This window comes from Diprion similis, chromosome 3 (assembly GCF_021155765.1).
Source record: "Diprion similis isolate iyDipSimi1 chromosome 3, iyDipSimi1.1, whole genome shotgun sequence".
Taxonomy (NCBI): Eukaryota; Metazoa; Arthropoda; class Insecta; order Hymenoptera; family Diprionidae; genus Diprion; species Diprion similis.
This window is the reverse complement of record NC_060107.1, coordinates 15,989,771-16,013,720: the sequence shown is the minus strand read 5'-3', so window position 1 is coordinate 16,013,720 and position 23,950 is coordinate 15,989,771. Positions and strand designations below refer to the sequence as shown.

Below are 23,950 nucleotides of genomic sequence, written 5' to 3'. Positions count from 1 at the left end.
TTTTCTTATATCTTTAAAAATTCCGTTTTGGAAAATTCGTAAAGGCTGTATTTACGAAACTATTCGTTCAATGCCCCGGAAACTTTTGAATTATAATATACAACGTATCTGCGAAAACGTATACAAAATTCACGATTTTTACTGCGTTTTAGAAAATTTTAAATTTTCGAAATCGAAAATTTCAAGAATATGAGAGAATTCTTAAAAAATTTATATGTACTCAGAATAATCAACGAATTCTTTTCACATGATGAGAGAAATATTCCCTCTAAATTTGATAAACAATGTTTCGTTTAAGCATTTTATAGATAACTTTTGGGCATTATTATTATTTAAATCCTATTTTCTTAATTTCATCAACATCTCATCAGTTGTATCATCAGCCTATGATTATTGTTTTGTACAGTTCACATTATACCCTCACAGTAAAGGGTCATTGAAAAAAATAGATAATATGATTAAAACCTTTTTTTATAATTTTTTATTCATTTTTCAGCGTACAATATAACTGTACAAAGGAATGGATCCATCATAGATCTTGTCTTGCAAGAAGCTTTTGCCTTAGTCGAAGAGACCTGTAGAAAAGAAAAAAAACAACATATTATTGCATTGAACATAACTTTTAATTGCAATTTGATCAACAGCCTTGATGGTTAAATTTAATTCACGTACCGAATCCCATGTCGTCATCGGATTCCTCATCCGGTTCTTCTTTCTTCTCTTCCTTCTTCGCTGGAGCAGCATCACCGCTGGCAGGTGCAGCTGCAGCAGGCGCAGCTGAAAAAAGATTTAGAATTTATCTGAAATCTCAGTTTTGACATACTTTGATGACACTAATTGCAAAACCTGAATTTTACATCACTCACCTGAATTGAGTGAGAAATGATTAGACTTATTCTGGGAGGCATTGAGGGTAGATTAGTATTAAAGAACGGTCATTTTAATCAACGTAAACGAGAAAAATTTGCTACAGCACATTAAAATGCAAAGTAATCTTATTCCAGTTGTATTCAATATATATCATAAATTGTTTGCGCCTTGCCAAGATTATCGCATGCGATTGATTTATGACGCGTACAGTGTCTGAAGTGTCTAACATATTTTTGGCTTAATTCGACTTCAATTGTTTAAACAAGAATCTAGGTCACAGTTTTTAGGCACTGAGACCCGGCAGGTTCACAGCTCAATTTTTATCCTCTTATTCGCTGACCATACTAGCATCAAAAGCGAACTAGTCTGGTGGATGAAAAGAGGCTAGTAGTCGGCAGCTCATTGGGTTACAATTATTTTTAGTATTCCGTTTTGAATTATTATCTTTACTACAGTAGTAGCTTTTTCTCATAGAGATTCGATCATGCAAACTGGTTGAAACAATGTGGAGGTTCTCGTGATGTTATAGTAACGAAACAGTTACTAAGATAGTTATTGTTTGACAACTTAAAAATGATCAAAAATATTGTAAACCATAAATTCAAACGTAATCAAAGCTAAAAAAAAATGCAAATCCAATCATTAGAAACTATCTTACACAAAAACTACTCAAGTTTCCATAAGGTGCAAATTGCAGTACAAAACTCACGGGATATTACCATTTAGAAATATCTTTGATTTTTACAAAATTCTTGGCCACTATCATTCAACATCTCAAACTTTTCCACGTATTTGACATTCTTTCAAAATATCTATAGCCTTTCACATAATGTGTAATGTCGATCTATTTTCCAAAGCGATTGACTGAATCATGGACAAAAATATAGACAATTTATACTATCGAAAGGCAAAATCAGAAAAACAGCGATTCAACATTCTTTAATGATCTTCTAAACTCTGAACAGACGAAGTAACTGAATCTGTAGTTTGAAATATTTTGATTTGCAATGACTTTAACCTTACTGTTGTGCTTTCAAACGAGAAATTCCTGGACTTTGACCAAGGATTGATAACACTTCTAGAATCATTGGCAACGTTTTTTTAGATCAATCTAGCACTGCTGTTTTCGTTTAGCTACGTACCACCAGCTGGAGCAGCGCCAACTCCAGACCCGATGTTAGTGATGAGGTCTTTGATGTTGACACCCTCAAGAGATTTGGCAAAGAGTCCTGGCCAGTATGGTTCAATCTCTACACTGGCTGCCTTCAAGATGGTTTGGATCTTTTCACCCTGGAAAAAGAGAAGGCTAGATCAAGTTATCAAAGGATCGTTGTTGCTGCATTATTGCTCTGAAATAACACGTCTATTCACATTCAAATCTACGAGATCCTATTATTAAACGTTCGTCGGTGGACAGGAAAAATGAAGATTTATGATAAGAATGCACGACAAATTTGGTTTGTTCGGCAGTTCACGAGCCGAAATGTTAGTACAATCAATTGCAGCTGGAGAAAGAAGGGCCTGAATGAGATGATCGTGAAAGTTTAAGTAGAATATATCATCCAGAGGCCTTATACTCCGTGAGTACACGTGTGACGCGGCAGCGTGTGACAAAAACAAAAATCAGAGACTTACCGTAACGGCAACATCGTCGTCGGTGAGGATCAACGCGGCGTACACGCAAGCGAGTTCGGCTTTCGAAGTCATTTTGTTGTTTCTACTGTTGTAGTTGAAATATGATGGATTGAGATGGTTGTGCAAGTCGCCGATTCGGCCTTAGCTCGCGCAGAGAACAAGCACTGACGCTGGGTGTTACACCGGAAAAGCGGAAGAGACCGAATCACGCATGGCGCGCTCTACTACTCGAACCTCGATCGTGTTCGTCACGTGACCACCGGAAGTCTATAGCCACTTGGCAAGTTTTCATGACGCGATGCGATTCCTCAGCTAGTTAACTGATATACCTAAAACTATTTAGATATTAATGAGCATAGTCCACAAAATTAGCAGCTTTAAATATTTCCCTTAGTGAGAGCGGTGATAAGCGCCATGTAGATCAATCAGAAAGCAGCTTTAAACAGAAAATCTTTTCACGAGAAAAAAAATCAGTCAGAATCAGTCTCTGATATATTCTTTGCACTGATTTAGTATACATACATGTATCCGTGACCCTTTGGCATGTATACAACGATTGTTGTGACAAGTTTTATGAATTTGCCAAGGCGCCGCTGATCTGACTTGAAAATATCAAATCGTGACGTCATAACTTCGTCATAAGTACGTGCAGCGCGTCTGAATATTAAACGGTGAAATAACACCGCTGATTTCATTGGCTTGTTCTGTTAGATCCAACCAATGATATCAGTTACAGATCGAGACATACTTCTTGTGGGCCATGAACGGGCTGCTGTCACATGAAAAACGCCTATACGAATCGAGCCATGTATACAAAAAAATAACTGATAGTATAAGTTTTCCCGGATAACGTGTGTGCTTTTGTACGTATGAATCTCCCTGGCGAGGGTGAAAGAAATTGTGGAACAGTGCAATAAGTGAATATTCAAGATGCGGTAGCTCCGATCGGCCATGTTTGTTGTCGCGTGATTTTATATTCACTTCATCATTCTTTATTATAAAAATTATCAGCGATTTGCCTGAGCAGTGGCTGAGATTCACACGTACACTATTATTCAAGCTACGATTTAAAATATTTCCGAGTAAGATTCATACTCTCGTTATCGCAGGATTCGTGAAGGCTTTTTCACCCAATTTCCCCGCTTCGACGTCACGAAATATATATATGACATGCCAGGTCAGCGGCGTCTTAAGTTTGGTCGCCTTGCGTAGTCTCCATTGCTGTGGTGAGCACGGCGGTGAATTTGCGAACACTGTAACGCTATTGGCTAACTCCAATGCTTGCCGCCGAAGAGGGTGAACACATGGCATGAACGTAGCTTTGATTCCATCTTGAATGAGTTTCGCAATCTGGCGCCATTCTACAATCGATTAGTGTCGTCATGAAAATGGTCGCTGTTTGCGTCGCGAAATAAAGAAAACATTCGTTGAAATAGTCCGAATAACGACAATCACCGAAGCCGGTTATCGTCTCTGAACGTTCGAAAAACTTCTCCAAGTGTTTTAATTCCTCTTCGATCACTGTGTGGAACATTTTAATCAGCCAGATGGTCAGCCGAGGTGGTCTCAAGTTTTTCCCTGGTGCTAAGTTGGAAGCCAAGGATTTCAACGAAAAATGGTACAGACCTTAACGATCACGCCACGCTGAGTTCACTCCTCTCTTGCATTTGTGACCTTAACCCGGCGTTCTCGCCCTTGCAATCTGATTGTTGACACGCACTGTCAGCGAATTTCTGATTGTCAACACCCGCATTCCGACGAGCCAGAGTAGACAATGATTCGGTTCCTCCCGAGTCGCTGCTTAATTAACAATCCGCGTAGCGTGACAACAGTACAAATTCGTCCTAGTCGAATCGCTCAAAACAAGTCAATAAATTGTTCCAGAAACAAACTAGCAATGATCATAATACGTCAATATATCAACTCGATTATACTCCCCTACAACGTGCCCGTTCCCTGCGATTTTGTTTAACTATTAATTTCGTAGTTACTTACGCACAATCGAATGTCGGCCTTGAATAAAACTTCTTGCAAATTTTCAACCGTATCGAATGAACTAGCTAGAAAATCGGGATTTAACTTAAAAAATGAAGAATATGAAGCAGTCTCAGCAAGCTTTGATATCTCAAACATAACCTGTACTACATCCTAATTTATATTATACACAAATAAAATTTATTTTGTACTTTTTTTCTCCAGTTCTCTCTAGCTTTTTCATCGAACGTATTACGATGGGCACAAAAATCTGCGTGTTTTATTCCTAGTCAATTTTTATTTATAACAGGTACTCGGCACGCGTTGTTGAGACCGACTGGGTCGAGAGGGAAGTCTTGATACATTTTGACAAATGGAGTTCCAGATTTGACGAATGGATTCCAATGGACAGCTCGCGCCTCCGAGTACTTCAAGTACAACCAAAGTGAGTTTAAATCTTATTGTAATTCAAGTATAGATATCAAATTGCCATTAGATACTCCTGGTTAAATTATCTAAGAAAACAGAATTAAAATGTTTAGAGCACAATCTTTCCCTCAAAGCTGTGAATTAATTTCTTAGATAAATTTACGATAAAATCTATATAATGAATTCCTTTAATTGTTCTCAAGGGATTAACCACTCGTCAGTTTTGTATGCACACCGAATTTCACGATTTTAAAAATTATAGGGAATCTAAATAATTTTGTAAAATTTCACAGGATTTCAGGAATTTTACGTAATTACAGAGATTTTAGACAATTTTACAGGATTTCAGAATATCGAAAATAGATGCATAAGATTTTATGAGATGTGTAGACCTAATTTCTAGGGTGGTCAACCCCTTGACTGTTCTTATAATTCATACCTTCTAAAAAACAAACAAAGAATACAAATCAAATTATCATGAGTGTGGATTTGGATTATTATCGTATTGGTCTTAATATAAGTTGACCCCTAATTTTACGACTTTATTTCAAGAATTTTTGTTATAAACTGAGTACAAATCGACTCTTACAAGAAAGTTAGCTATTGTGTTGATTAATATTGCATTTCTTGTATATAAATTTATATGAATAAAACTGGGCTGTTTCGTATAAACATCTTCTTATTAATTTGTTTATACTTCAGACTGATAATGTTCGAAAAAATTGAAATTAGAGTTCAAGATTCATGATTTTATTTGTCCAAACTATGACGATTGGTTGAAAATGAAGACAACTCTGCGTATAAGTTGAATACGGATTTTGAAAGAGAAATGACTAACAAAAACTTCAAATTATATTCAGACCAATACCAATACCAAAAAGTTGATGTCTTATCATAATTGTAAAACATTGCAGATATCTATCTTACTCTGCACTAGTCCTTTTTAAAATCACTTTCTCATTCTATTCCCTTCTAATTGTTTTTTTAAAGAATTTTGTTGTCACAGGCAGAAAATGAAAACTAATATTATATTATATGATTCTGATTCGCTTGCCCATTTGATTCAGGATTTTTTAAAAACCATATTGTACACACTTGATAACTGTTGCATAAACAAAGTTGAATACATTTACCGACAAGGCTTTGTTTTGTTTTTTCTAACCGAAGCGAGTCAACTTGGACACTACCACCGCCGTAAGTGAATATATCATTTTATTAGCAGGTAGAGTAGAAAATTTCAATACCTGTGATGGTTAAAATGCAAATTTTCAGTTTCGTTGAAGTTCGTGATATTGATGTAACAAAACGTTGAGAAAATATCGATATTTTCCTTTATCAAGGTTGGCTAAATTTTAGACATTCTTGACGTTGTAAAGTGGCTATTCCTTTTAATTACACTTCCGCATTAAACTTACAACGGATTTCAACCTGATTAAAATGAGGCCTGTGATTATTCATTCTTTGACACTTCAGTACCATAAAGTATCTTTGTGATATTGAATAAAACCGTCGATAGAATCAAATCTGAGAAAGAATATTTACATGAGCACCAATTTTGCTGAATCTTTGCATTATGTAAATAGATTACTTGCCGCTCCAATACATCCTAGTATTAAACAACTGCTTGTAGTGAAAGCAGTTTAATCCCTCAAATTCTTTGTCTTGAAACATTTGTAGCGAAAACCCAAAATCCAAACTGGTACAATTTATTTTTCACTGATATTCAGATGATCTTTAGTTTATATTACTATGTTAAAATACGCTATTTCTCTGAACACATCTTTGGGTCTTTCATCGTTGTAATTTACTGTAATTATTGCTACAATTATCTTGACGATAATTTTAATCAAATAGTTTTTCTGGTTGATGGACAAAATTTCTGATCTTTCCTGTACAATCTTAGAATATCATGGGTCAAGGTCAAGGTCAAGGTAAAAGTACTTTTAAGGGTAAAGTCGTCTACTGTACCTAGTTGAAAAGGTGAATTTTTGGCATTTTTTGTTTTGTATAAATAGTTTTGTCAGATGACGTTGGCGCATCAGTAATTGGTGACCAGTTTAGCACCGAACTGAGTCATTTGAAAGCAGTAAACCCATATTTTCTTAAAAGCTAAGTTAATAACTCGGGTAATATATAGTAAAACCTCGTTATCGAGAATTTCAATTGTTTTTCATGTATTTGAAATGGTAGAATGAACTTTAATCACAAAAGTATATGTGTTAGAGTAAAAATCTAACGAACTCGGATTCATTTTTAGAGTACAAAGCATTGTTACTACATATGTATAATAAACAAAGTAGCAATCGCAAAATACTACGCATGTACAGTATAGGCATAGCGGGTTCATCCGTTTTATCTGAGTTTTTCCATATTCGGATAAGTCCATTGCCCCTGATAACGCAGAGGCTCGATTGATCGAAGGTTGGATAAACAAGGTTTTACTTTACCTAGACGCAAAATAATGCATCGAAAATTGGTAAAGTTACAGCACTCGCAAGAAGAAGTCATTTTATCATCAAACAAAAATCGATTTTTGATTGTTAATAATAATGTTAAAAATATATATAAAGATGATGAACATAAGTATAATCCCTATAGAAAAGTGTAAGGTTTCGAATATGTTACAGAAAATATCATTCAGCAGATGACTTTTCGAGTAATTGTGATCACCAATTTGGAAAATGTAATTTCGAGAAAAATGTCACAGTTTTACAATGTATTTGCGCTGCGCTTTAAGGAAACTAAAATTGATGTTATTTTCAAAATACTGAGGGCTTATGAACACTTGAGTTGACGAATCGAGGCTTGTAGAAAATACCTTTCCTTTCTTTGAAAAATTTATGTTACATCATCCTATGCATATGTCCATTGCGTCGAGCGTTCAAGGGCCTCGATAAACATGCTGTAGCTTTACCAATTTTACAATTTTCGAAATGAAACTTAGGTAACATATTCTTCAAACCTTGTGCTATTTAGTTGTAGAAAAATAAGTTTTTTTGTACTTTTATATTAAACTTACTCGATCATTTCACACAGCAATTTAATTTCGTTCTCGCATGAAATCTTGGTAATACATAAATCTCATTTTGTGCTGGTAAATGGCGTGTTTGAAATTTCAATTCTCGTAGCTAGTTATACATAGATTGACTTTGACATCAGGTTTTGTACAAGTTTTATCGAATTATTTTGAAATGGAATAAGAGAAGCCGTTGAAAATTTTTTTGGTTTCTCATATTATTTAGTTAACAAACTTTGTAAGATTTCCGATGATTCGTTAAACCATTAGCTGAGTGTAAAATTTAATAATCCGATTAATCCATTGCGTTAATAACTTGAAACGAACAAAGTTGCGCATTATTTTTTAATTCATTTGAACGAAGCTATAAATTATTACAACGCAACAGGGTACAATAATTTGAAAATTGTGATGAAATAACTAAAAATTAGTTAATTAACAAGCAGAGATCAGGGAAAAAAAGAGAAATTAAAAAGGAGAGGCAGAAAAAAAAAAAAAAAAGAAGAGTCGAAAGCTTACAGGAAGGGTTGTTTATTGATCAAATAAACTGACAGCTTAGCCTCTCGTAAATTGATCCCACCTGATATACGCAAGCCAAACCTAACCTAACCTAACCTAATCTGCGTGGGGTAGCGTAACGGGAGCGTAAAGAAAATAGGTACACACATTACTTTCTATCCAATGGCAATTGGCCGATAATGAACTGCCGCGTTGCGTCTTTTCACACGTAAATTTGCACGGTTAATCAAATCAAATCCAGGGCAAACAGATGGTGAAATTAGGTTAAGAGGTTTGTTTATCTACAAAAATCAGCTGATCAGAGCAACGCTCGTTTGTTTTCAGTAGCGTCGCCTTCATTTTTTTTTTTTTTTCGTCGTGTTGATTGAAAGAACGAAACTTCGTGTTGTGACATACGTATGTTTATCAAGTCGACGAGATCGCGTTTTTCACGATTTTATCAGCGTCATCATCTGATCGTCATCGTCGTGATTTGAAATTGTTTTGTTTTTTCGCAGGGAGACGAAAATGCGAGAATTTATCGTCGGTGAAAGAATTTTAGCTACGTGGGCAGATGGCAGGAAATATCCTGCCAAAGTTAAGACTGTGTTGGGAAATGGTGAGTAACCTAACGTAACCTAACCTAACCCAATACAACCTGACGTGATTCTTGTCCTAACCTAACCTAACCTCATTTAGAACGTCAACCATTTCATATTTGACAATAATTTACGTTATTATTGATTTTTATTTCACGATATTTACAGACAGGTACGATGTTCTCTTCGACGATGGCTATGCCAAGATAGTCAGATCATCAAAAATGACAAAAATTGCCGCAGCCATAGAAAAGGTAGGAGTCATTATTTATTTATTTATTTATTTTTAGGTTAGGGTTTAACTATTTATTGATGTATAATATAATCGTTATAAATATACGGCGTAAGTTGATAAAAATTTTCCCAAAATCCTATTTCAAAATTGTTGCTTCTTTTTTTAATTTAGTTTATTTCCATGTAACGAGTTTTATTTTTACTTTGTTCAGTACATCTGCTAGATCATGGTATCGAAGAATTTTTTTTTTTTTTTTTTTCTAAGTTTTTGTTCTTGATGGCATATTTTTGTACATCACTCTATACTGAGTAGGAGGCTTAGGTATAATGTTGAATTCAGAGTGCCTGCAGAGCTGAAGAATCAGTTTCTAGTATCTTGATATTCTGAAAACTGTCCAGAATTCATTTACAACCTTGACTTTATTCCAAGTGATGTCAGGTGTTTGTGGTTTTCGAATGATGCCTTGATTTCGAAATCGATTGTGATCAGTGATTAATGTCCTAGAATCATTTTTAGGTGAGCAATAATGTTACCAGTTCAGCTAATAAATTCAATTACTTGAAAGTTTCCAATAAGATAGTTGAAAAAATTTTTAATTTCATTATCGGGAACATTATTTTCTAAGTTAAAAGAAGTGGTCTTGAATCTCCTTGCCAATTGATCGGTTTAATACATTTCAGCATGAAAAATGTACTAAATTATATTTGCGGAAAATGCTGCAAGTAATTTATTTCGTTGGATTAATTGAATTTCTAACCGAATTGATGACCTAATTAGTTCATCTGTTATTTAATAGACTTACCAGAAATGATTTGGTCGGGTTAGATATAATTCTCTTGTTGAAAGTGGTCAATTTTATCAAATTGAATGAACTGTAACAAATCTGATAAAAGTATAATATCATTTTGGAGACATGCGTTTGTAAGCAATAATTGGTCAGCGCATGAATTTCACAACGACTTCTTTATGACGAACTCTCACGTAAACTTCTTCAAACATTGTAAATGACCTGGAATCGTCATAAAAATGGTCTGGGACATTTTGAAATAAGTTTAAAATGTAGAATTGTTAGCTCTGTAGACATTCTGAGTCAGAAAGTAAATTCAATATTTTAATAACAATCCGATAAAAATTGTCAAAACAGAAACCGATTGTTGATGGAGATTACATAGGAAGTAAACAAGAGAGAAGGGACAAGAAGAGAAAACACAGTGTAATGGATCTGTTTCATTCTAATGCCAAAAAACGGCCGAGAACGGATTCTGAAAAGTCACTTAAAAAAGACGAATCATTCGCAAGCGAAGACGACGGCAAATCCGAACCTCCTGAATTGACACCGGCTGTTGCATACGACTCTGGCACAGAAGTACTCAAAGGCTTTGAGCCAAGTAAAGCTAAAGTTAAAACCTATGCCAAGAAAAAGAAACGGGATGTGCCTAAAATTGATACGGACAATGAAGATGAGGTTGGGCCTGAGTGGATCGACGGCGAGCCTCAAGGAATAGAGTCTTACATTGTAGATGGTAATGACGGTAAGTGGAGATTCAAACTATTCTAGTACCTATCGAATAAGAGAAGGAAAGAACACCTTTAACGAACTACAAACTAAAATCTGCATGCCAAAATTCTCTGCGGCGCAAGAAAATCGCTAGCAAGAAACATATGTTTTTGTGGAAAATTGAATTCAGAGAATGAGCAGATGCAGTTTGCATGCAAATATTTTAAGGACACATCAGGGGTTTTAGTAGTACTGTTAAAACAATAAGTTTAGACTGAAGTTGACCGAAGAGTGAAAGTCGATTGTAAATTAATTGTCTGCAAATCGTCTGAGCTTAAATTTTTAACAAGGCACCTAACTGACCTAAAAAAAAAAACAAAAAAAAAACAGTCATGTAAAATCAGCGCAGATTGCACATAGTGAAACAATGCTTTGTTTCAAAATATATTCGCCTTATCAAAAATCCATGTCAGACTTTTTGTCTGAAATTTAATTACGAACAAAAATCAGCTATTATTTTTCAAATTTTACACAAACTCTACATATTTAGCATTAAAAAAAGATGGACCTTCATGTAACCAGTCTCAGACTATATCGCTCGGTTATAAAGTTTGTATTACTACTCCTTTTTTACATAACCGTCACCCAAAACCAAAAACTTCTGACACCGATGGATTAGCTGACGGAGACTATTAATGTAGAACTTTTTTATCTTGTACCTTCAAGAATTGCCTTGTTAATGTCCCAGAATCACCTTCACGCAGTGGTTCCTCGTACTAGAAAAAAGCGAGAAGTCAAGGGGTGCCAAGTCGAGCAAATAAAAGGGATAAAATAATATTTTATAATGTAAAGCAATCGCATGTGTTATCGTCTCTTGTGCTAAATGATTCAAAGCCTTACCTTGATTGCTTCCCTTAACATTACCAAGTTATCCTAGTGATATTTTTTTTATAACCGTTTGGCCCTTACGAGCATAATCCATTAGGATTCGCTTTCCTAGCGAACGTGAGCAGCACACATGTAGCTGGTTTGGGTTAGCAAGTTTTGTCTCATCCCCCTTATACGCTCGACCTCGGTGCTCAAAGACTTCTTCCTCTTTCCTAATATAAAGAATCCAATGTGTGGTAGAATGGCGACAAGGTGATTGCTGAGGTTGAGCAATTCGTTTATCGATAGCAGAACTGCGTAGCCTTGGGTGGCAGACATTTAAAGAAAGAGTGATTTTGATTTCGCTTCTGATGTTGAATCTATGTTTCTTAATTCTTTCGTCCTTAAACTTAATTAACTGGCCTTTTCATCTGATGCATCCTTAACTGAAGTTGCAGGACCACGTCGGTCTATCATAGTAGCAGATAAGAGGCTACCATCTGGATGGCAGAAACACTTTACGCAGAGAAGAACTGGTTCGTCAGCCGGCAAGTGGGATGTCTTGTTTATACAGTAAGTTGTCATAACGTATCGTGTGTTTGTTGGATAAAAAATACAGAGAGTACAATAAACTAACACCAATAAATTTACCAGCAAATCGAGTGGGAAAAAGTTCAGGTCAAGAAACGACATTCGATCGTTCATGGAGAATCATGGAATGTACGATTTTGAACCTGAGAAATTTGATTTTTGCATCCATCGAAAGAAAAACAAATCTAGTTCTGTTAAGACGAAGCAGGAACCGCCGACTGAAGTGCCAAAGAAAATCAAAACATTGTTACCAAAAGCTAAAACTCCTCTTGGAACTCGTGAAGTCACGTCACCTTGTCCTGTCACTCCAGTTGTTATGCCGCTTGCTATAACTCCTGTTACACCTGCTGATCCTGGCGGTAAGTTTCACTATCAATATCCAAACATCTACTCATCAACCTGTTTCACTGACCATAATTATTCATTTGAATTTTCACATGCTGTCACACCTCATACAGTCATCACATACTGTAAGTAATAAGTTATATTCTAGAAATCTCAGGTTTAGCATGGTACTTAATTCTGATCTACTGAAAACTGGAAAACGTGAAGTGACAGTCAAAATAATGCGATAGAGGATTTTTGAGGATGATGTTAGTTTCTCACAAGCCATTCTGAACTGAGAATAAGAGCTTGAAGGCACACTAGCGTCGCAAGTGATCAGATTGTCCAAATTCTTACTTAAGTTTCAAAGTCGTAATACTTTTTTTAGTATTTCATTATGTTAACATTATCAACTTGAAATTTGTAATATTACCGTACAAAATCAAATGAAACGTCAACGTCACCTGAGTAAAACAGTAAAATATTCTTACTCAAGAACAAAAATAATATGAATTTTTCTCATTTAAAGCATTGAGTGTTACTGTTTTTATCTTGATGGGGGTTTATTATTTTTAGCTGTATTTATTGGAGGAATTCGCGTTGAAATGGAAGACAGCGCTTACAAATGTCCTAAAGAGGGTTGCAACAAGAATTTCCGCAAGGAAAATCTTCTCCAAATGCATATAAAACATTATCATCCTGAGTATTCAAAATTTCTGGGCTCCACTCCGAATGTAGCAGATTTGGCGTACGCCAGAACGATCGGAGAATCGATCGAAGATATAATACCAAAGAAGCAGAACAACTTTTTGGAGAAGATAAACAAGTTTGAAAAGAAAAAAGCAACCCAGGAGAAGCAAGTGCCTGAAAATGAATCCGACGTGATTCGACCAGAGAAAATAGTAAATGTAACCAAAGAGGACTCCAAGTCTGAAGTTGCGTCGCCTTCTTCAAGCAAGAGCATCGATGTCGACGAAGATATTACCAAAACTAGAGAACCTAGTTGTGCAATGTCGCCGGGAACCCTGTTCGATCTCAAAGTCAGAGATGAAAAAGTTCAAATGGGCATCAAAACCTTGTTGCCGGTTAGATCTGTGACTGCTACGCCTTTGCCCAGCAACGGTGTTACGGAACCGCAGAAATTAGACAGATCAAAATCATTGGACGAACCGTCGATTCAAGAAAAAGGAAAGACTATAAGGAAGCGGCAGACTTCAGAGTATCATTCAGATTTGCAACTGAAGTACAAGAAAAAGCAAGGTAATTAATGGTTCTACCTTAATCAGACTTCGTTTTCCAATCATAGTTTCAATGAAGTTATAGAATGATCGCGGTGAAGTGCTAAGATTTTATTATTTTTGTATTAGAAGAATGAGTTTTTGTTATTACATATCAGGGTTGCTGGAGCTTAAGGATGATTATGGGGATTTAGATGACAGTACTTTGGATGTTGAAGAGCCGGTCGCTCCTACCTACAGGTTCAGTCGAAGAAAATCGAACCCAAAAAGCGATGAAAATAATCTAACAAGTAAGTTGTAAAAGTATATTTGGCGTTGGGTCTTGACTGATTGTGTAGTAGATTGTAATTATTGTGTCAGAAAGGAAGAAAAAAAAAACGATGATAAGTAATTGGGTAGATAGTGTAGTTTGAAATGGATTTATTGTAATGGCATTTTTTAACTCTGTTAATCCCCTGTTTTATATACATTTTATTATTTTCTTTGTGTTATTATTCAGGTCGACTAAGCGATTCTCATAATATTGAGAAAGGTGAAACCCCAAAAGGGGATGCTGCCAAAAGAGATAATTATAATGATACTGAAGGTATATAGTTCTTTTTTTTTATCAATGTTTTTTATTCACACCTCATAGGAGCAGTTATTACTGTTATGTTGGAAATCTGGTGAAAAATATCCTCACAAATTTTTCATCGAATTTTATTTAGAAAATCCTTCGAAATATGCCATGTTTTTGGACGGTTCTGTGACAAAATTATTCATTTTTCGAAAAGTTTTCATATTCTGTTAATGTCAGGGATGTCTAGAAATTGTATAAAGTTTCTGGATAGAAGTTTTATTCTTTAGGAACTTCATTTTCTATTGAAACTCTAATGAAACTCTGAGTTTTCGTCTTTCCGATTATTTCTAAACAAGTCAAGTTGAAGATGAAAATCGGACAAATTTCTAAAAAAAAACTCATACTCGTCAGAACTTCATTTTATATCACAAATCTGAAGAAATCTGAAACGTGGGGTTTATTTCTGAAAGAAAGTGGCCATTTTCAGGAAACAGATGAAATTAATTCTTGTGAAATGTAGCTACTAAAATCTGGTCAATGACACTGTTTATATCTGTTACAGAATATCTTGAAGCAAACTAGAATTATGAAAATTTTAAAGAGATATTGTAAAAATATGAAAGTTTTTCCGTAAATTTGTAAAAATGTATTTGCTGCATTGGAACTGAGATATGTTTATAAAGTTACTAAAAATTATTAGAATTTCTGAATTCACAAATTCACGTCCGAGTAAATTAGTAAAAATTTATGGGATTTTCTGAAAATTTTTTTCCCCAGGGAAAATATTCATGTACGCATAAAAATTTAATTACACATAATAGAAAATCTCTTTTTTTATATCAGGTGTACTACTGATTATTACAATTGAATTTATTTTCACAAATTGGTTATCTATACTTGAATTCAAGTATATGTTTTGTAAAGAGCGTTTTCAATGTACCTAAATCAAGTGTTATGATCCATTGCAAAATCTATTTATACAGACACAAAATTGTTTTGAATGAATTTCATCTATGTAAAAATAACGAAAACGTGATTTACTTCCTGCGTATAATATTTGGTGGTAAAGGTGGATTTGATTGAAAATATTATGCATGCATTGCAAATAGTAGACTTTAATTAATTTTCAGACTTGTTTCTGTAAATTATTCGCCTTAGCTCATAAATTATAACATCACTTAACAATCTTGTTTATAAAACACACTTTGTCTCCTTCTTTCTGTACTTCTCTCTTATATCAATGTAGACATAATATTTAGGGATTCTAAGGTCACCTAAATTTAATTACTAAACCCGGAATTGAATTCAACAGATTTGTAAACAGTTGCAGTACAATTATGCGAGATATTTTTGCCCCATATTAGTATAAATAATTGATTTATATATTCATTTTTACTATCAACTTGCAAAAATGTATAAAAACACTTTATATAGAATTGTTAATTGGAATATCCCGAATACAAGTGAACGGAATGACTGATAAAATCAGATTACGTAAATTGATCACTAACTCTAAATAAATCTTTGGCACATTAGATGGAGATGGCATGATGATGATGATTAATGGGGAACTTGTGAAGGTGGAACAGCTTCGTAGGGAGGAAATAATAAACTGTACATGCGGATTTATGGAAGAGGATGGACTGATGATTCAGTGTGATCTTTGTCTCTGCTGGCAGCACGGTCACTGCAATGCTATTGAACAAGAAAAAGATGTGCCAGAAAAGTATGTTTGCTATATTTGTCAAAATCCGTACAGGCAAAGACCGTCAAAGAAGTACAGCCATGATCAAGATTGGATTAAAGAGGGAAAATTGCCCAGGTAAGTTGAATTGGCTTAAGAAATTGGTTCAAGAGAAAAAAAAAGTGCTAAAAAAATGATCAGCAAAGTTACTTGTGCCAATTATGTTGAACACAAACCAAATGGCGGTTGTACTATGTTGTAGAAATGGTATTGAAACAATTTCGAAAATCCCGGGTTACCAGAAAATCTCGAGTTCGCTTCTTAGCTTCTATTGTCTGAGTTTGCACTGATTTATTTCTATCATATAATAGGAATGTTGTTTCATTTGTGTCTACTATCATTAGCGTAAGTAACATTGCTCAAAATTTTTCAAATGATCCTTTCTCTCGATTCATCCTCAATCATACATTGTCGACTTTTCTTTCTACCAAATATTCAATTTTTTTCAACATTATTTACAGTCTATCGAATCGTACCAAGAATCAAGCTAGCATCGATCAAAGAACTGCGATGTTGAAGCGTTCGTATGATTTGGTCGCAGCACTGCTACAAATACAGCAAATTTTGAATAGTCTAAGAGTCAAAATTAATGTTGCACAGTAAGTCGTTTTTTCTCACATAGTTTTAATGCCACAATCTGTAGCGTTGTCTCTAATTTTAACCGATTTTTGTTTTTTTTTTTTTTAGAAAGAAAGATCACCCGAAGTTGTATCTTTGGGCTAAAAACTGGGAAAAAACTGAAATCCCAAAACCAGATACTGAACTGGTGCCAATAATGGAAATTGTTAAACCAGCACTTGAGACAGCTGAGTCTAGTTTGGATAGTTCACCCTGTCCTGAAATAAAAAATGAAATAAAGGAGGAACCAGAAGATGAAACGCATAAAAAGTCGATCGCTTCTAATACGGAGTTGATGAAGATTCTGGAAGAGGATAGTCTGCACGCTGAAGAACTTAAAAATGTTAAGAAACAAGAAAACCAATCCGAAGGTCATATTCTCTTGGAAGCGTTGACAAGAAATAATTTGGAAAAAACTGCGTCTGAAGTAAAGAACGAAGACAATGGTAAGGAATCAATAATTTAGAATTCTCGATTGAAACCACGGTCTTCTATACAGGTCTGGGCACTCCTATCCCTTTGCCATAGAAAGTGGCGTAACCTTATTGAAAGCACTGCAATCTCAGTGGCCGGGGTGTGTAAGGTGTGCAAAAAATAGAAATATACAAAAGCCTCCCTCACTCATGTGCCACATTTTCAGGTCACAGTTTTAGAGATGGAGTGTCCGGAACTGTGTATAAGACCGTGATTGAAACGTAAAATCCTTTTGCGGTTGAAATAGAGACCAGACAAGTGCAGCTCAGTATTGTCAAGTTTAATTAAGTCAAAAAAATATCCTTTCAACACAGAAAAACGAAAAAGAGACATGAATTTGCATGGAAAAGTTCAATTATCTCATGAAGAACTTGTGAGACATTAAACTATTCTATATTTTATGTTGATGGAAAAACCGCAGCGTAATGTCAAAAAATAGTTTCTCAGTTTGTTTGTAATTCGATTATCGACAAATCGTCCGAAATTAAATCTTGAGCTTTTCAATTCACCGCAATAACAAGTTGTGCGAAATGAATACAGGTTCCATATAACAAATGTTTTGTATAATAAATTTATGAGAAACGATTTGTGTAAAATGGATTTATCAGCAGAAATGAGCTATAATTCATTAAAATTAGACAAACTGTACGAATTTCACTGTACAATGTTTTCCTACATCAATAAGACAGTTTTCTTTTAAACTTATTAAAATTTTATTCGATTGCTGATACGAAACTTTGTATTCGCAACTCTACAATTTTTACCCTTTTTTTGACGGCTTTACACTAGACATATCCTTAAAATCAAAAATATCAGTTTGATAAACTGGTTTAAATCTTTAGATCCGCCCAAAAATACCCCTTCGACATCCGAAGCGACAGATCTGATATCGTCACTTCCGGTGGAAAAGACTGAGCCAGAATCGACTAATCTTGATGAGATGTTGCCTCTACAACCTTTTATACCGGAACCAGAGGCCCCAATTGATCCAGCTGAGTGTCGTTCACGGCTGTTGGAGCACATTGATCACTTTCAGAACCACATTGATTCTAGACTAACTACAATTGAGGCACATGTGACAGGTAAGTTGAAACATAGCAAGATTTTCGTTTCCGAAATGTAGAAATAAGAGCTAAACTCCTGTGATTCCTTTTTTTCTTCATTTCTTCATTTTGAGAGATTTGCAACAGAGTTTTCTCCATTCTTTTCTAGCTCTGGAAGCCATGGACCCAGATGATCCTGTTTCAGGCCCTGATCTTTTGCCTCGAACAAAGCAGACTGTGCAAATGCTGCTTAGGGATTTGGCCACAGTTCGGAAACTTGCTGCGCTCTGCTAAGAAAAAATTGATTATATAATACGAATGAAGTTATGTATTTATTGTCATCATCGTACCTAGTTCAAAACTTTAATTAAAAGTAATTTATATTGTTCAAACAGGGTTTTGAGTGTGACTGTTGATCTACTGACAGTGTTACATTTTTCCGCTTACAGTAGTGATTATTGGAATTCGAGAAAGGAGGATCGTATCTTGTTGAAAATAGCGTACTTATGTTTGTGAAATTAATATATGCATTTCTACCTAATGCAAAATTTATTCATTAATGCAGCGAAGTTAAACTAACCCTTTTGAATAGTCCTGTCAGGCTCAAAACCCTTCGAAGTAGGTATTATATATAATTTAAAAAATATTAGTTGAATAATCAGCTTCATTGCCTGCAGTTTACGCAACTATTTTATTAAAATTAGGCTCATGATAATACTTTATTATAGGCTAGATTCTTCAATGGAACATTTTGTACATATACAATATAGCATAGTTACAGCTTGTTCTGTAATTTATAAAGAATTACTGGAGTATGCATATTTAATCTTTAATTTTAATTTTATTGTTGACAAGCTCACTAACATGTTTCGATCAATTATGTTTTTCGACAAAGCGGAGGAAGCAGAAATGCAGCAAGTAATTAAAATTCATCGATACTTGACGAACAATTTAATAATTCGTTATTGCTGCAATTATAAATTCTCCGAATAGCGAAGTGCTAGAAAAAAACCGTTGGCTTGATAGTTTAAAATATAAGAAAGAATATGATATTCGGACGTTTCAACCAATTATCAAAAAACGATCTGTGAATGATCGCTAAAAATGTAGGTACATTTGATGACTACAGCAAGGGTCGTTTATTCTACTTTTTCATGCAAAAGCCAATGAATATTCAGTCAGGGATCCTAACAGTTGTCATTTTCGTGTTTGAAGGTATTTTTTAATCTCGCGATAATTTACAGCTTGTTACAGTCGGTCTAAACATACTACTACAGAGCAACAAACACACAACACATCAGATGTTCGTTGACATTACATTTGCACGTGATAACTATACTGTAATGTAAGATTTATCAAACACTTTTCAGAAATTTTGTGGCTTATTCATCGAGCTGAAGAAGTCGAAAATCACCAGGGTTCAAGTATCTTGAACGTTGAAACTCTCAACCTCTTTGATTCAAACTATAAAGAATTTTCTAACATATTGTTGATATTTTTGCTTGTGTCATTCGATTTTTCACAGACTCATTGCTATTACGTGGTCGGTAATTTCTACTTTTTTAAAACTACTTTTTTTTAAAACTACTTTTTTTCAATTTAATTAACTTCGCACCGTGCGGCTGATTCATTCCGTCACGGGGACGATGAGCGAATTCGTATTTCGCGCTGCCGTAACTTTAGCCGAATGGGTCGAGGAGTGGGGATGACTGCCATGTTGAGAATGTTGAATCGGTGACGTCATAGGGTCACAGAACGGCCGTCGAGGTGTGGGCTTACCTCGCTCGCTCCGACGTTATGGCAATATACCGTATAAAGTGAGTGATACCTCAGCGAGATAGCAAAGAATTGGATAAATATTTTGTAAATAATGTATATTATACGCGAGTGATAAATAAAGATTGGTGACCGTGCGATGTGCCGCGTTTGGTGTGCGTCGAAAACTTGATTAAAATTTAAGAGTGTGGTGTAAGTAAAATAAGAAGTCTGATTACTTTTGTATGTACATACACTAGCGAGTGTAAATCTCTGTGTGGTGTTGTGCGGTGGTGTGGTGTATATTTTTTCTTCCCATTCGTACGAAGTGAAGGAATATCAAGATGGCGCATAATTTAGCACCGAGCGTGAATTGTTCGTTAGATGACATCGATTTGAACGCTTTGAAGGTAAACAAGTAGCCGATGCCTAATTCTCAACACATAAATACACATTGTCAGAATGCTTGTTTCCTCCCCCGCGATCAGCCGCTGTTATGTCGTTAAACCATCGCCGCGCTTCGACTCTGGGTGGGATCACGATGTTTTGCACCGTCGTTTGTTTCTCCCTGTTTTAATAACACAGCCCTCGTTTATCCATGTTTCAGGATCCGGCTGGGATATTCGAGCTCATCGAGGTCGTTGGAAATGGGACCTACGGCCAGGTCTATAAAGTAAGTGCGTTATGTATAGCCTGTAACCCGCCCACGCATCGCCCGGTAACGACATATCACTTCGCTCCGGCTCCGGTCTTCGCTCTAGACCCATTGTCGACGCGATATTTTCGCTCCGGGGCATATCTAGCCTAGACGGCCTCAGACTTGTCACACGCTTAAATACACGCGGCAGATAGAGAGAGAGAGAGAGAGTAGATCGGAGCGAGGAAGAGAAAGAGAGAGGCGTGGATACCAATGCTGCTCGTATGTCAATGTGTGCGCTTCCTCGCCACATGCCGAGGTTTTCTTCTCTACTTGGTACATTCAACCCTTGAATTTGACCAACGTTTTTTTTCGTGATATTTATAATATTATACGTTTTTTTTAAACTTGTCTCTCTTTTTGGGAACAAGGATAAGCCATTATGGTCACAGGATGACGAATCCTTTGAATATCACTCACGCGTGTTCACGTTTTTAGAAGTAGAGAATTACTATCGACTGGTTTTAGATGGTCGTTGAATGTCCGTGTGATCCGTTTTCTTTCATCGATTATTTCTTGGAAACGAATTAATGGATTTTGTTGATTTTTGTCTGAATCACCGCGATTCTTCTTGATACAAAACTGGTTAAATTTGGAGCAAAATCGATCGAGTTATTCCTGAGTTGTTTGATAAAATTGATCATTTTTTTGTCCGACACCATATATCGAAACCGAATGAACGGATTTTAATGATTTTCTTCTCCGTCGATGCGGTTCTTATGGACTCAGAACAGCCTGGAGTTCGAAGAAATTCGGCCAAGCTATCCCTGAATTATTTGCAAAAATGAAAATAAGTTTATCGAATTTTTTTATTTTTACATGTAACTGGATTAGCCAAAGACTCTAAAGACTGGACCTTTAAAGCCGGTCGAATCTTTCTGCTTCTTTATTCTAATCGCCTGATGCAATCAAAACCCTAAGACTGAGAAATTATTTAACTTGATGCACTAGCCAACAAACATAAGTATATATATATATATATATATATATATATATAGGTATACATACATTTATACATTTCAATTCTCTAGCTCAGTCTACTACGAGTATGGAAATAATATTCAGTATGAATCATGAATGGATTTGAGAGTAGAAGAATGAAACAATTTTTCTAAAACTTCCTTTTTAGCATTCTGACCTGAAAATCATGATTTCGTCGTAATTTCTTGGTTTTCCTGATAAAAATTACGGCTCGACACTCGTACGGATAATGCTTTCGAAATGTACAAATACGTGGAATATTTTCTGTTAGAAATACAGACTGTAAAAAATATGCGATATAAATTCGCATCGCGTATGTACGAAAAAACAAGTTTCGTTACTTAGACTGAGAGAACCGCGACATTTTCAGTTAATTTGACGGTCACGGCCTTATATATAGGCTTAAATGACATTGCAGAGCACAGTGCCGTTGTCATTAGCCACTGATTTTGAACAAGTTCTCTCAGCGAAAGCAAGATGGAACGAGAAACCACGTGCGTGGAAAACGAAGTCGCGATATTACGAAGCCAACGTTTCCACTTCTGTGATATGAGGTGAACACGCATTCTTCTCTACTGATTGTATTCGTCATCGTAAATGGCAGGCAGTAGCTGATCGTATCGGTGTCACAACAAACACAAACATACACGTGAATCAGCTTTCGGTATACACAGAAAGATAATTATTTTCGCTAAAAACCACACGACTGACTTTCATATACAAAAACTTTGCTCGTAGCAGCCGAAAAATGAGGTTGGACTTCTTCACCTCCTGCATTTTATAACTCAATTTTCACGGTCACTGCCGCGAATTGAACACTAACGATGAGACCCATTCATGGTGCATGCAGTATCCTTCATCGCGTTCCCATTCAAGGTCATGGACACTGCAAACACCCGTCCACAGAGTTGTGTGAGGTTTTCTAAAGTTGCATGGAAAACTATTACTGTACTCGAATTTATTCCCAGAGATTCTCAAGGTACATGTGCGGTCTTAGGTTTATATACCTTCATTTTCAAATCTATACTCCAGTCGTCCATTTATTGGAATGATTCATGTTCAGGTGAAGAAAAAAGTAAATCGCCGTTGTGTCGTAGTAATTTTTTTTTTTTTTGTAATTATAAATGTAATATAATTTGAAATGTAAAAAATCACGTTTGCGGCAAGGCTGCATGTATGATGATTCATTTCGTTACGTCAATTGAAATTCTCACAATACAAGTATGCAATTTGTCATTTAGCAAATTCGCAGGAAATAAGTTGATCAGAACAAGTTTTAGCTTCAGCAGAAATTTAACCATCTCGACGAATCAAATGAATAGTAAATTAATGTTTGGACAAAGTATAACATTTTTTTTTTTTTTTCTTTCACTTTTTTCTTTACTTTTATAGGTCAGAATTATTCGTCGTGTCAATTTCACATTTAGTTCCTCAACTGTGCGAATAACTTACGGAATTTGTATAAAAACAGGCCCGAAATTCTTGTTAAACTTACGTGAGAAATAATGTGAGAGGTAAAATGATAGTGACGAAATAACTAGTAGATAAGATGAATCATCGGTCCGTCTTTCATAATCATCATTCGAGAATTCCTTTCGAGCGGCTGAAGGCGAACGACCGAACCACAAATGATGCACGAATACTGACAATAAATTCAATGTTAGAACTGAAATAATAGAATCACTTTCACACTTTCATCATTGTGTGTTCAAAGTGTATTCAGATTTTGAAAATTAAACTCCTTTAAAGTTGTTCTAAATTTTCAAAACAATGATGATGTAGTTTCAATATTTCGTTACATTAACGTTACTAATTTTAATCTGGTTCTGATCCGGAGTTTGATGATTGCATCAGGCGAAAAATAATCTGACCGACCTTCGCACAACTGTTCCGTAAATAAATATTCATACGCATATGGGCGAAACACGAAACGAACGACTCTCATTGCTCGTAATCAATGGCGTGAACATAGTCGAATAATAAAAAAACTCTCATTCGTCGATGCGTTATTGTTTCATCTTCCTCGTCTCTACCACATGCACCCGTGACTCTGCTTTCCCAGATCTCTTTTTCTCTCTTTCTTCTTCTTCTTTCCCGTTTGACATTCTCGGGACGTGAGTATAGCCATCGAATAGTTAGTTAACCGTCGCTACTTCTTATTCTTCCACGAATCAATGGACATGCTGATCACTTGCCTGTATAAATCAGCAATGCGTACTGCACTAAACTCTGCCATTTTTTCCCCCCATTTGTCAGCGTTAATTATACGGAAGAAATTTTTGAAAACTTGAAAAAATTCAACTCT

At 35.5% G+C, this 23,950-nt stretch overlaps 3 protein-coding genes across 15 annotated transcripts in view; 2 read left to right on the top strand and 1 right to left on the bottom strand.

The window, feature by feature from the left end:
• Positions 1 to 475: 475 nt before the first annotated feature.
• Positions 476 to 2,722, bottom strand: LOC124404853 (60S acidic ribosomal protein P1). The gene is made up of 4 exons (XM_046879307.1): positions 2,506 to 2,722; positions 2,013 to 2,160; positions 673 to 777; positions 476 to 575 (listed from the first exon to the last, which is right to left on the bottom strand). Exons 1-4 carry the CDS (start codon positions 2,575 to 2,577, stop codon positions 562 to 564), a joined length of 339 nt encoding a protein of 112 aa, XP_046735263.1. The 5' UTR covers positions 2,578 to 2,722; the 3' UTR covers positions 476 to 561.
• A 1,136-nt stretch (positions 2,723 to 3,858) lies between these two features.
• Positions 3,859 to 19,045, top strand: LOC124404843 (PHD finger protein 20-like protein 1). Of its 7 annotated transcripts, none has more exons than XM_046879286.1 (17): positions 3,859 to 4,123; positions 4,790 to 4,924; positions 6,076 to 6,102; positions 8,941 to 9,041; positions 9,190 to 9,275; positions 10,401 to 10,788; positions 12,080 to 12,194; positions 12,276 to 12,571; positions 12,671 to 12,682; positions 13,113 to 13,796; positions 13,933 to 14,064; positions 14,274 to 14,360; positions 15,870 to 16,155; positions 16,539 to 16,676; positions 16,765 to 17,141; positions 18,012 to 18,251; positions 18,382 to 19,045. In XM_046879286.1, exons 1-17 carry the CDS (start codon positions 4,053 to 4,055, stop codon positions 18,504 to 18,506), a joined length of 3,300 nt encoding a protein of 1,099 aa, XP_046735242.1. In that variant the 5' UTR covers positions 3,859 to 4,052; the 3' UTR covers positions 18,507 to 19,045. The 7 variants fall into 7 exon arrangements, with proteins under 7 accessions (XP_046735242.1, XP_046735247.1, XP_046735241.1 ...); XM_046879285.1 differs by having other exon boundaries at positions 3,860 to 4,123; positions 12,074 to 12,194; XM_046879291.1 differs by lacking the exon at positions 16,539 to 16,676 and having other exon boundaries at positions 12,074 to 12,194.
• Positions 19,046 to 19,965: 920 nt separating this feature from the next.
• The window catches only part of LOC124404841 (serine/threonine-protein kinase mig-15), a 34,833-nt gene continuing 30,848 nt past the window's right edge, over positions 19,966 to 23,950 (top strand). For all 7 annotated transcript variants that reach the window (XM_046879279.1, XM_046879281.1, XM_046879283.1 and 4 more), the window contains exons 1-2: positions 19,966 to 20,377; positions 20,575 to 20,640. In XM_046879279.1, the coding sequence (XP_046735235.1) occupies positions 20,312 to 20,377; positions 20,575 to 20,640 (132 nt within the window). In that variant the 5' untranslated portion in view covers positions 19,966 to 20,311. The remainder of the gene's footprint in view (positions 20,378 to 20,574; positions 20,641 to 23,950) is intronic.

Excerpts from the sequence above, each read along its gene's own strand:
- LOC124404853 (XM_046879307.1), bottom strand. The coding sequence starts at position 2,577 with ATGACTTCGAAAGCCGAACTCGCTTGCGTGTACGCCGCGTTGATCCTC. Across the intron at positions 2,161-2,505 it reads ACGACGATGTTGCCGTTACG|GGTGAAAAGATCCAAACCAT; the intron begins GTAAGTCTCTGA and ends CTCTTTTTCCAG. Across the intron at positions 778-2,012 it reads TGGCGCTGCTCCAGCTGGTG|CTGCGCCTGCTGCAGCTGCA; the intron begins GTACGTAGCTAA and ends ATCTTTTTTCAG.
- LOC124404843 (XM_046879285.1), top strand. The coding sequence starts at position 4,053 with ATGGTCAGCCGAGGTGGTCTCAAGTTTTTCCCTGGTGCTAAGTTGGAA. Across the intron at positions 14,065-14,273 it reads CGATGAAAATAATCTAACAA|GTCGACTAAGCGATTCTCAT; the intron begins GTAAGTTGTAAA and ends GTTATTATTCAG. Across the intron at positions 14,361-15,869 it reads TAATTATAATGATACTGAAG|ATGGAGATGGCATGATGATG; the intron begins GTATATAGTTCT and ends TTGGCACATTAG.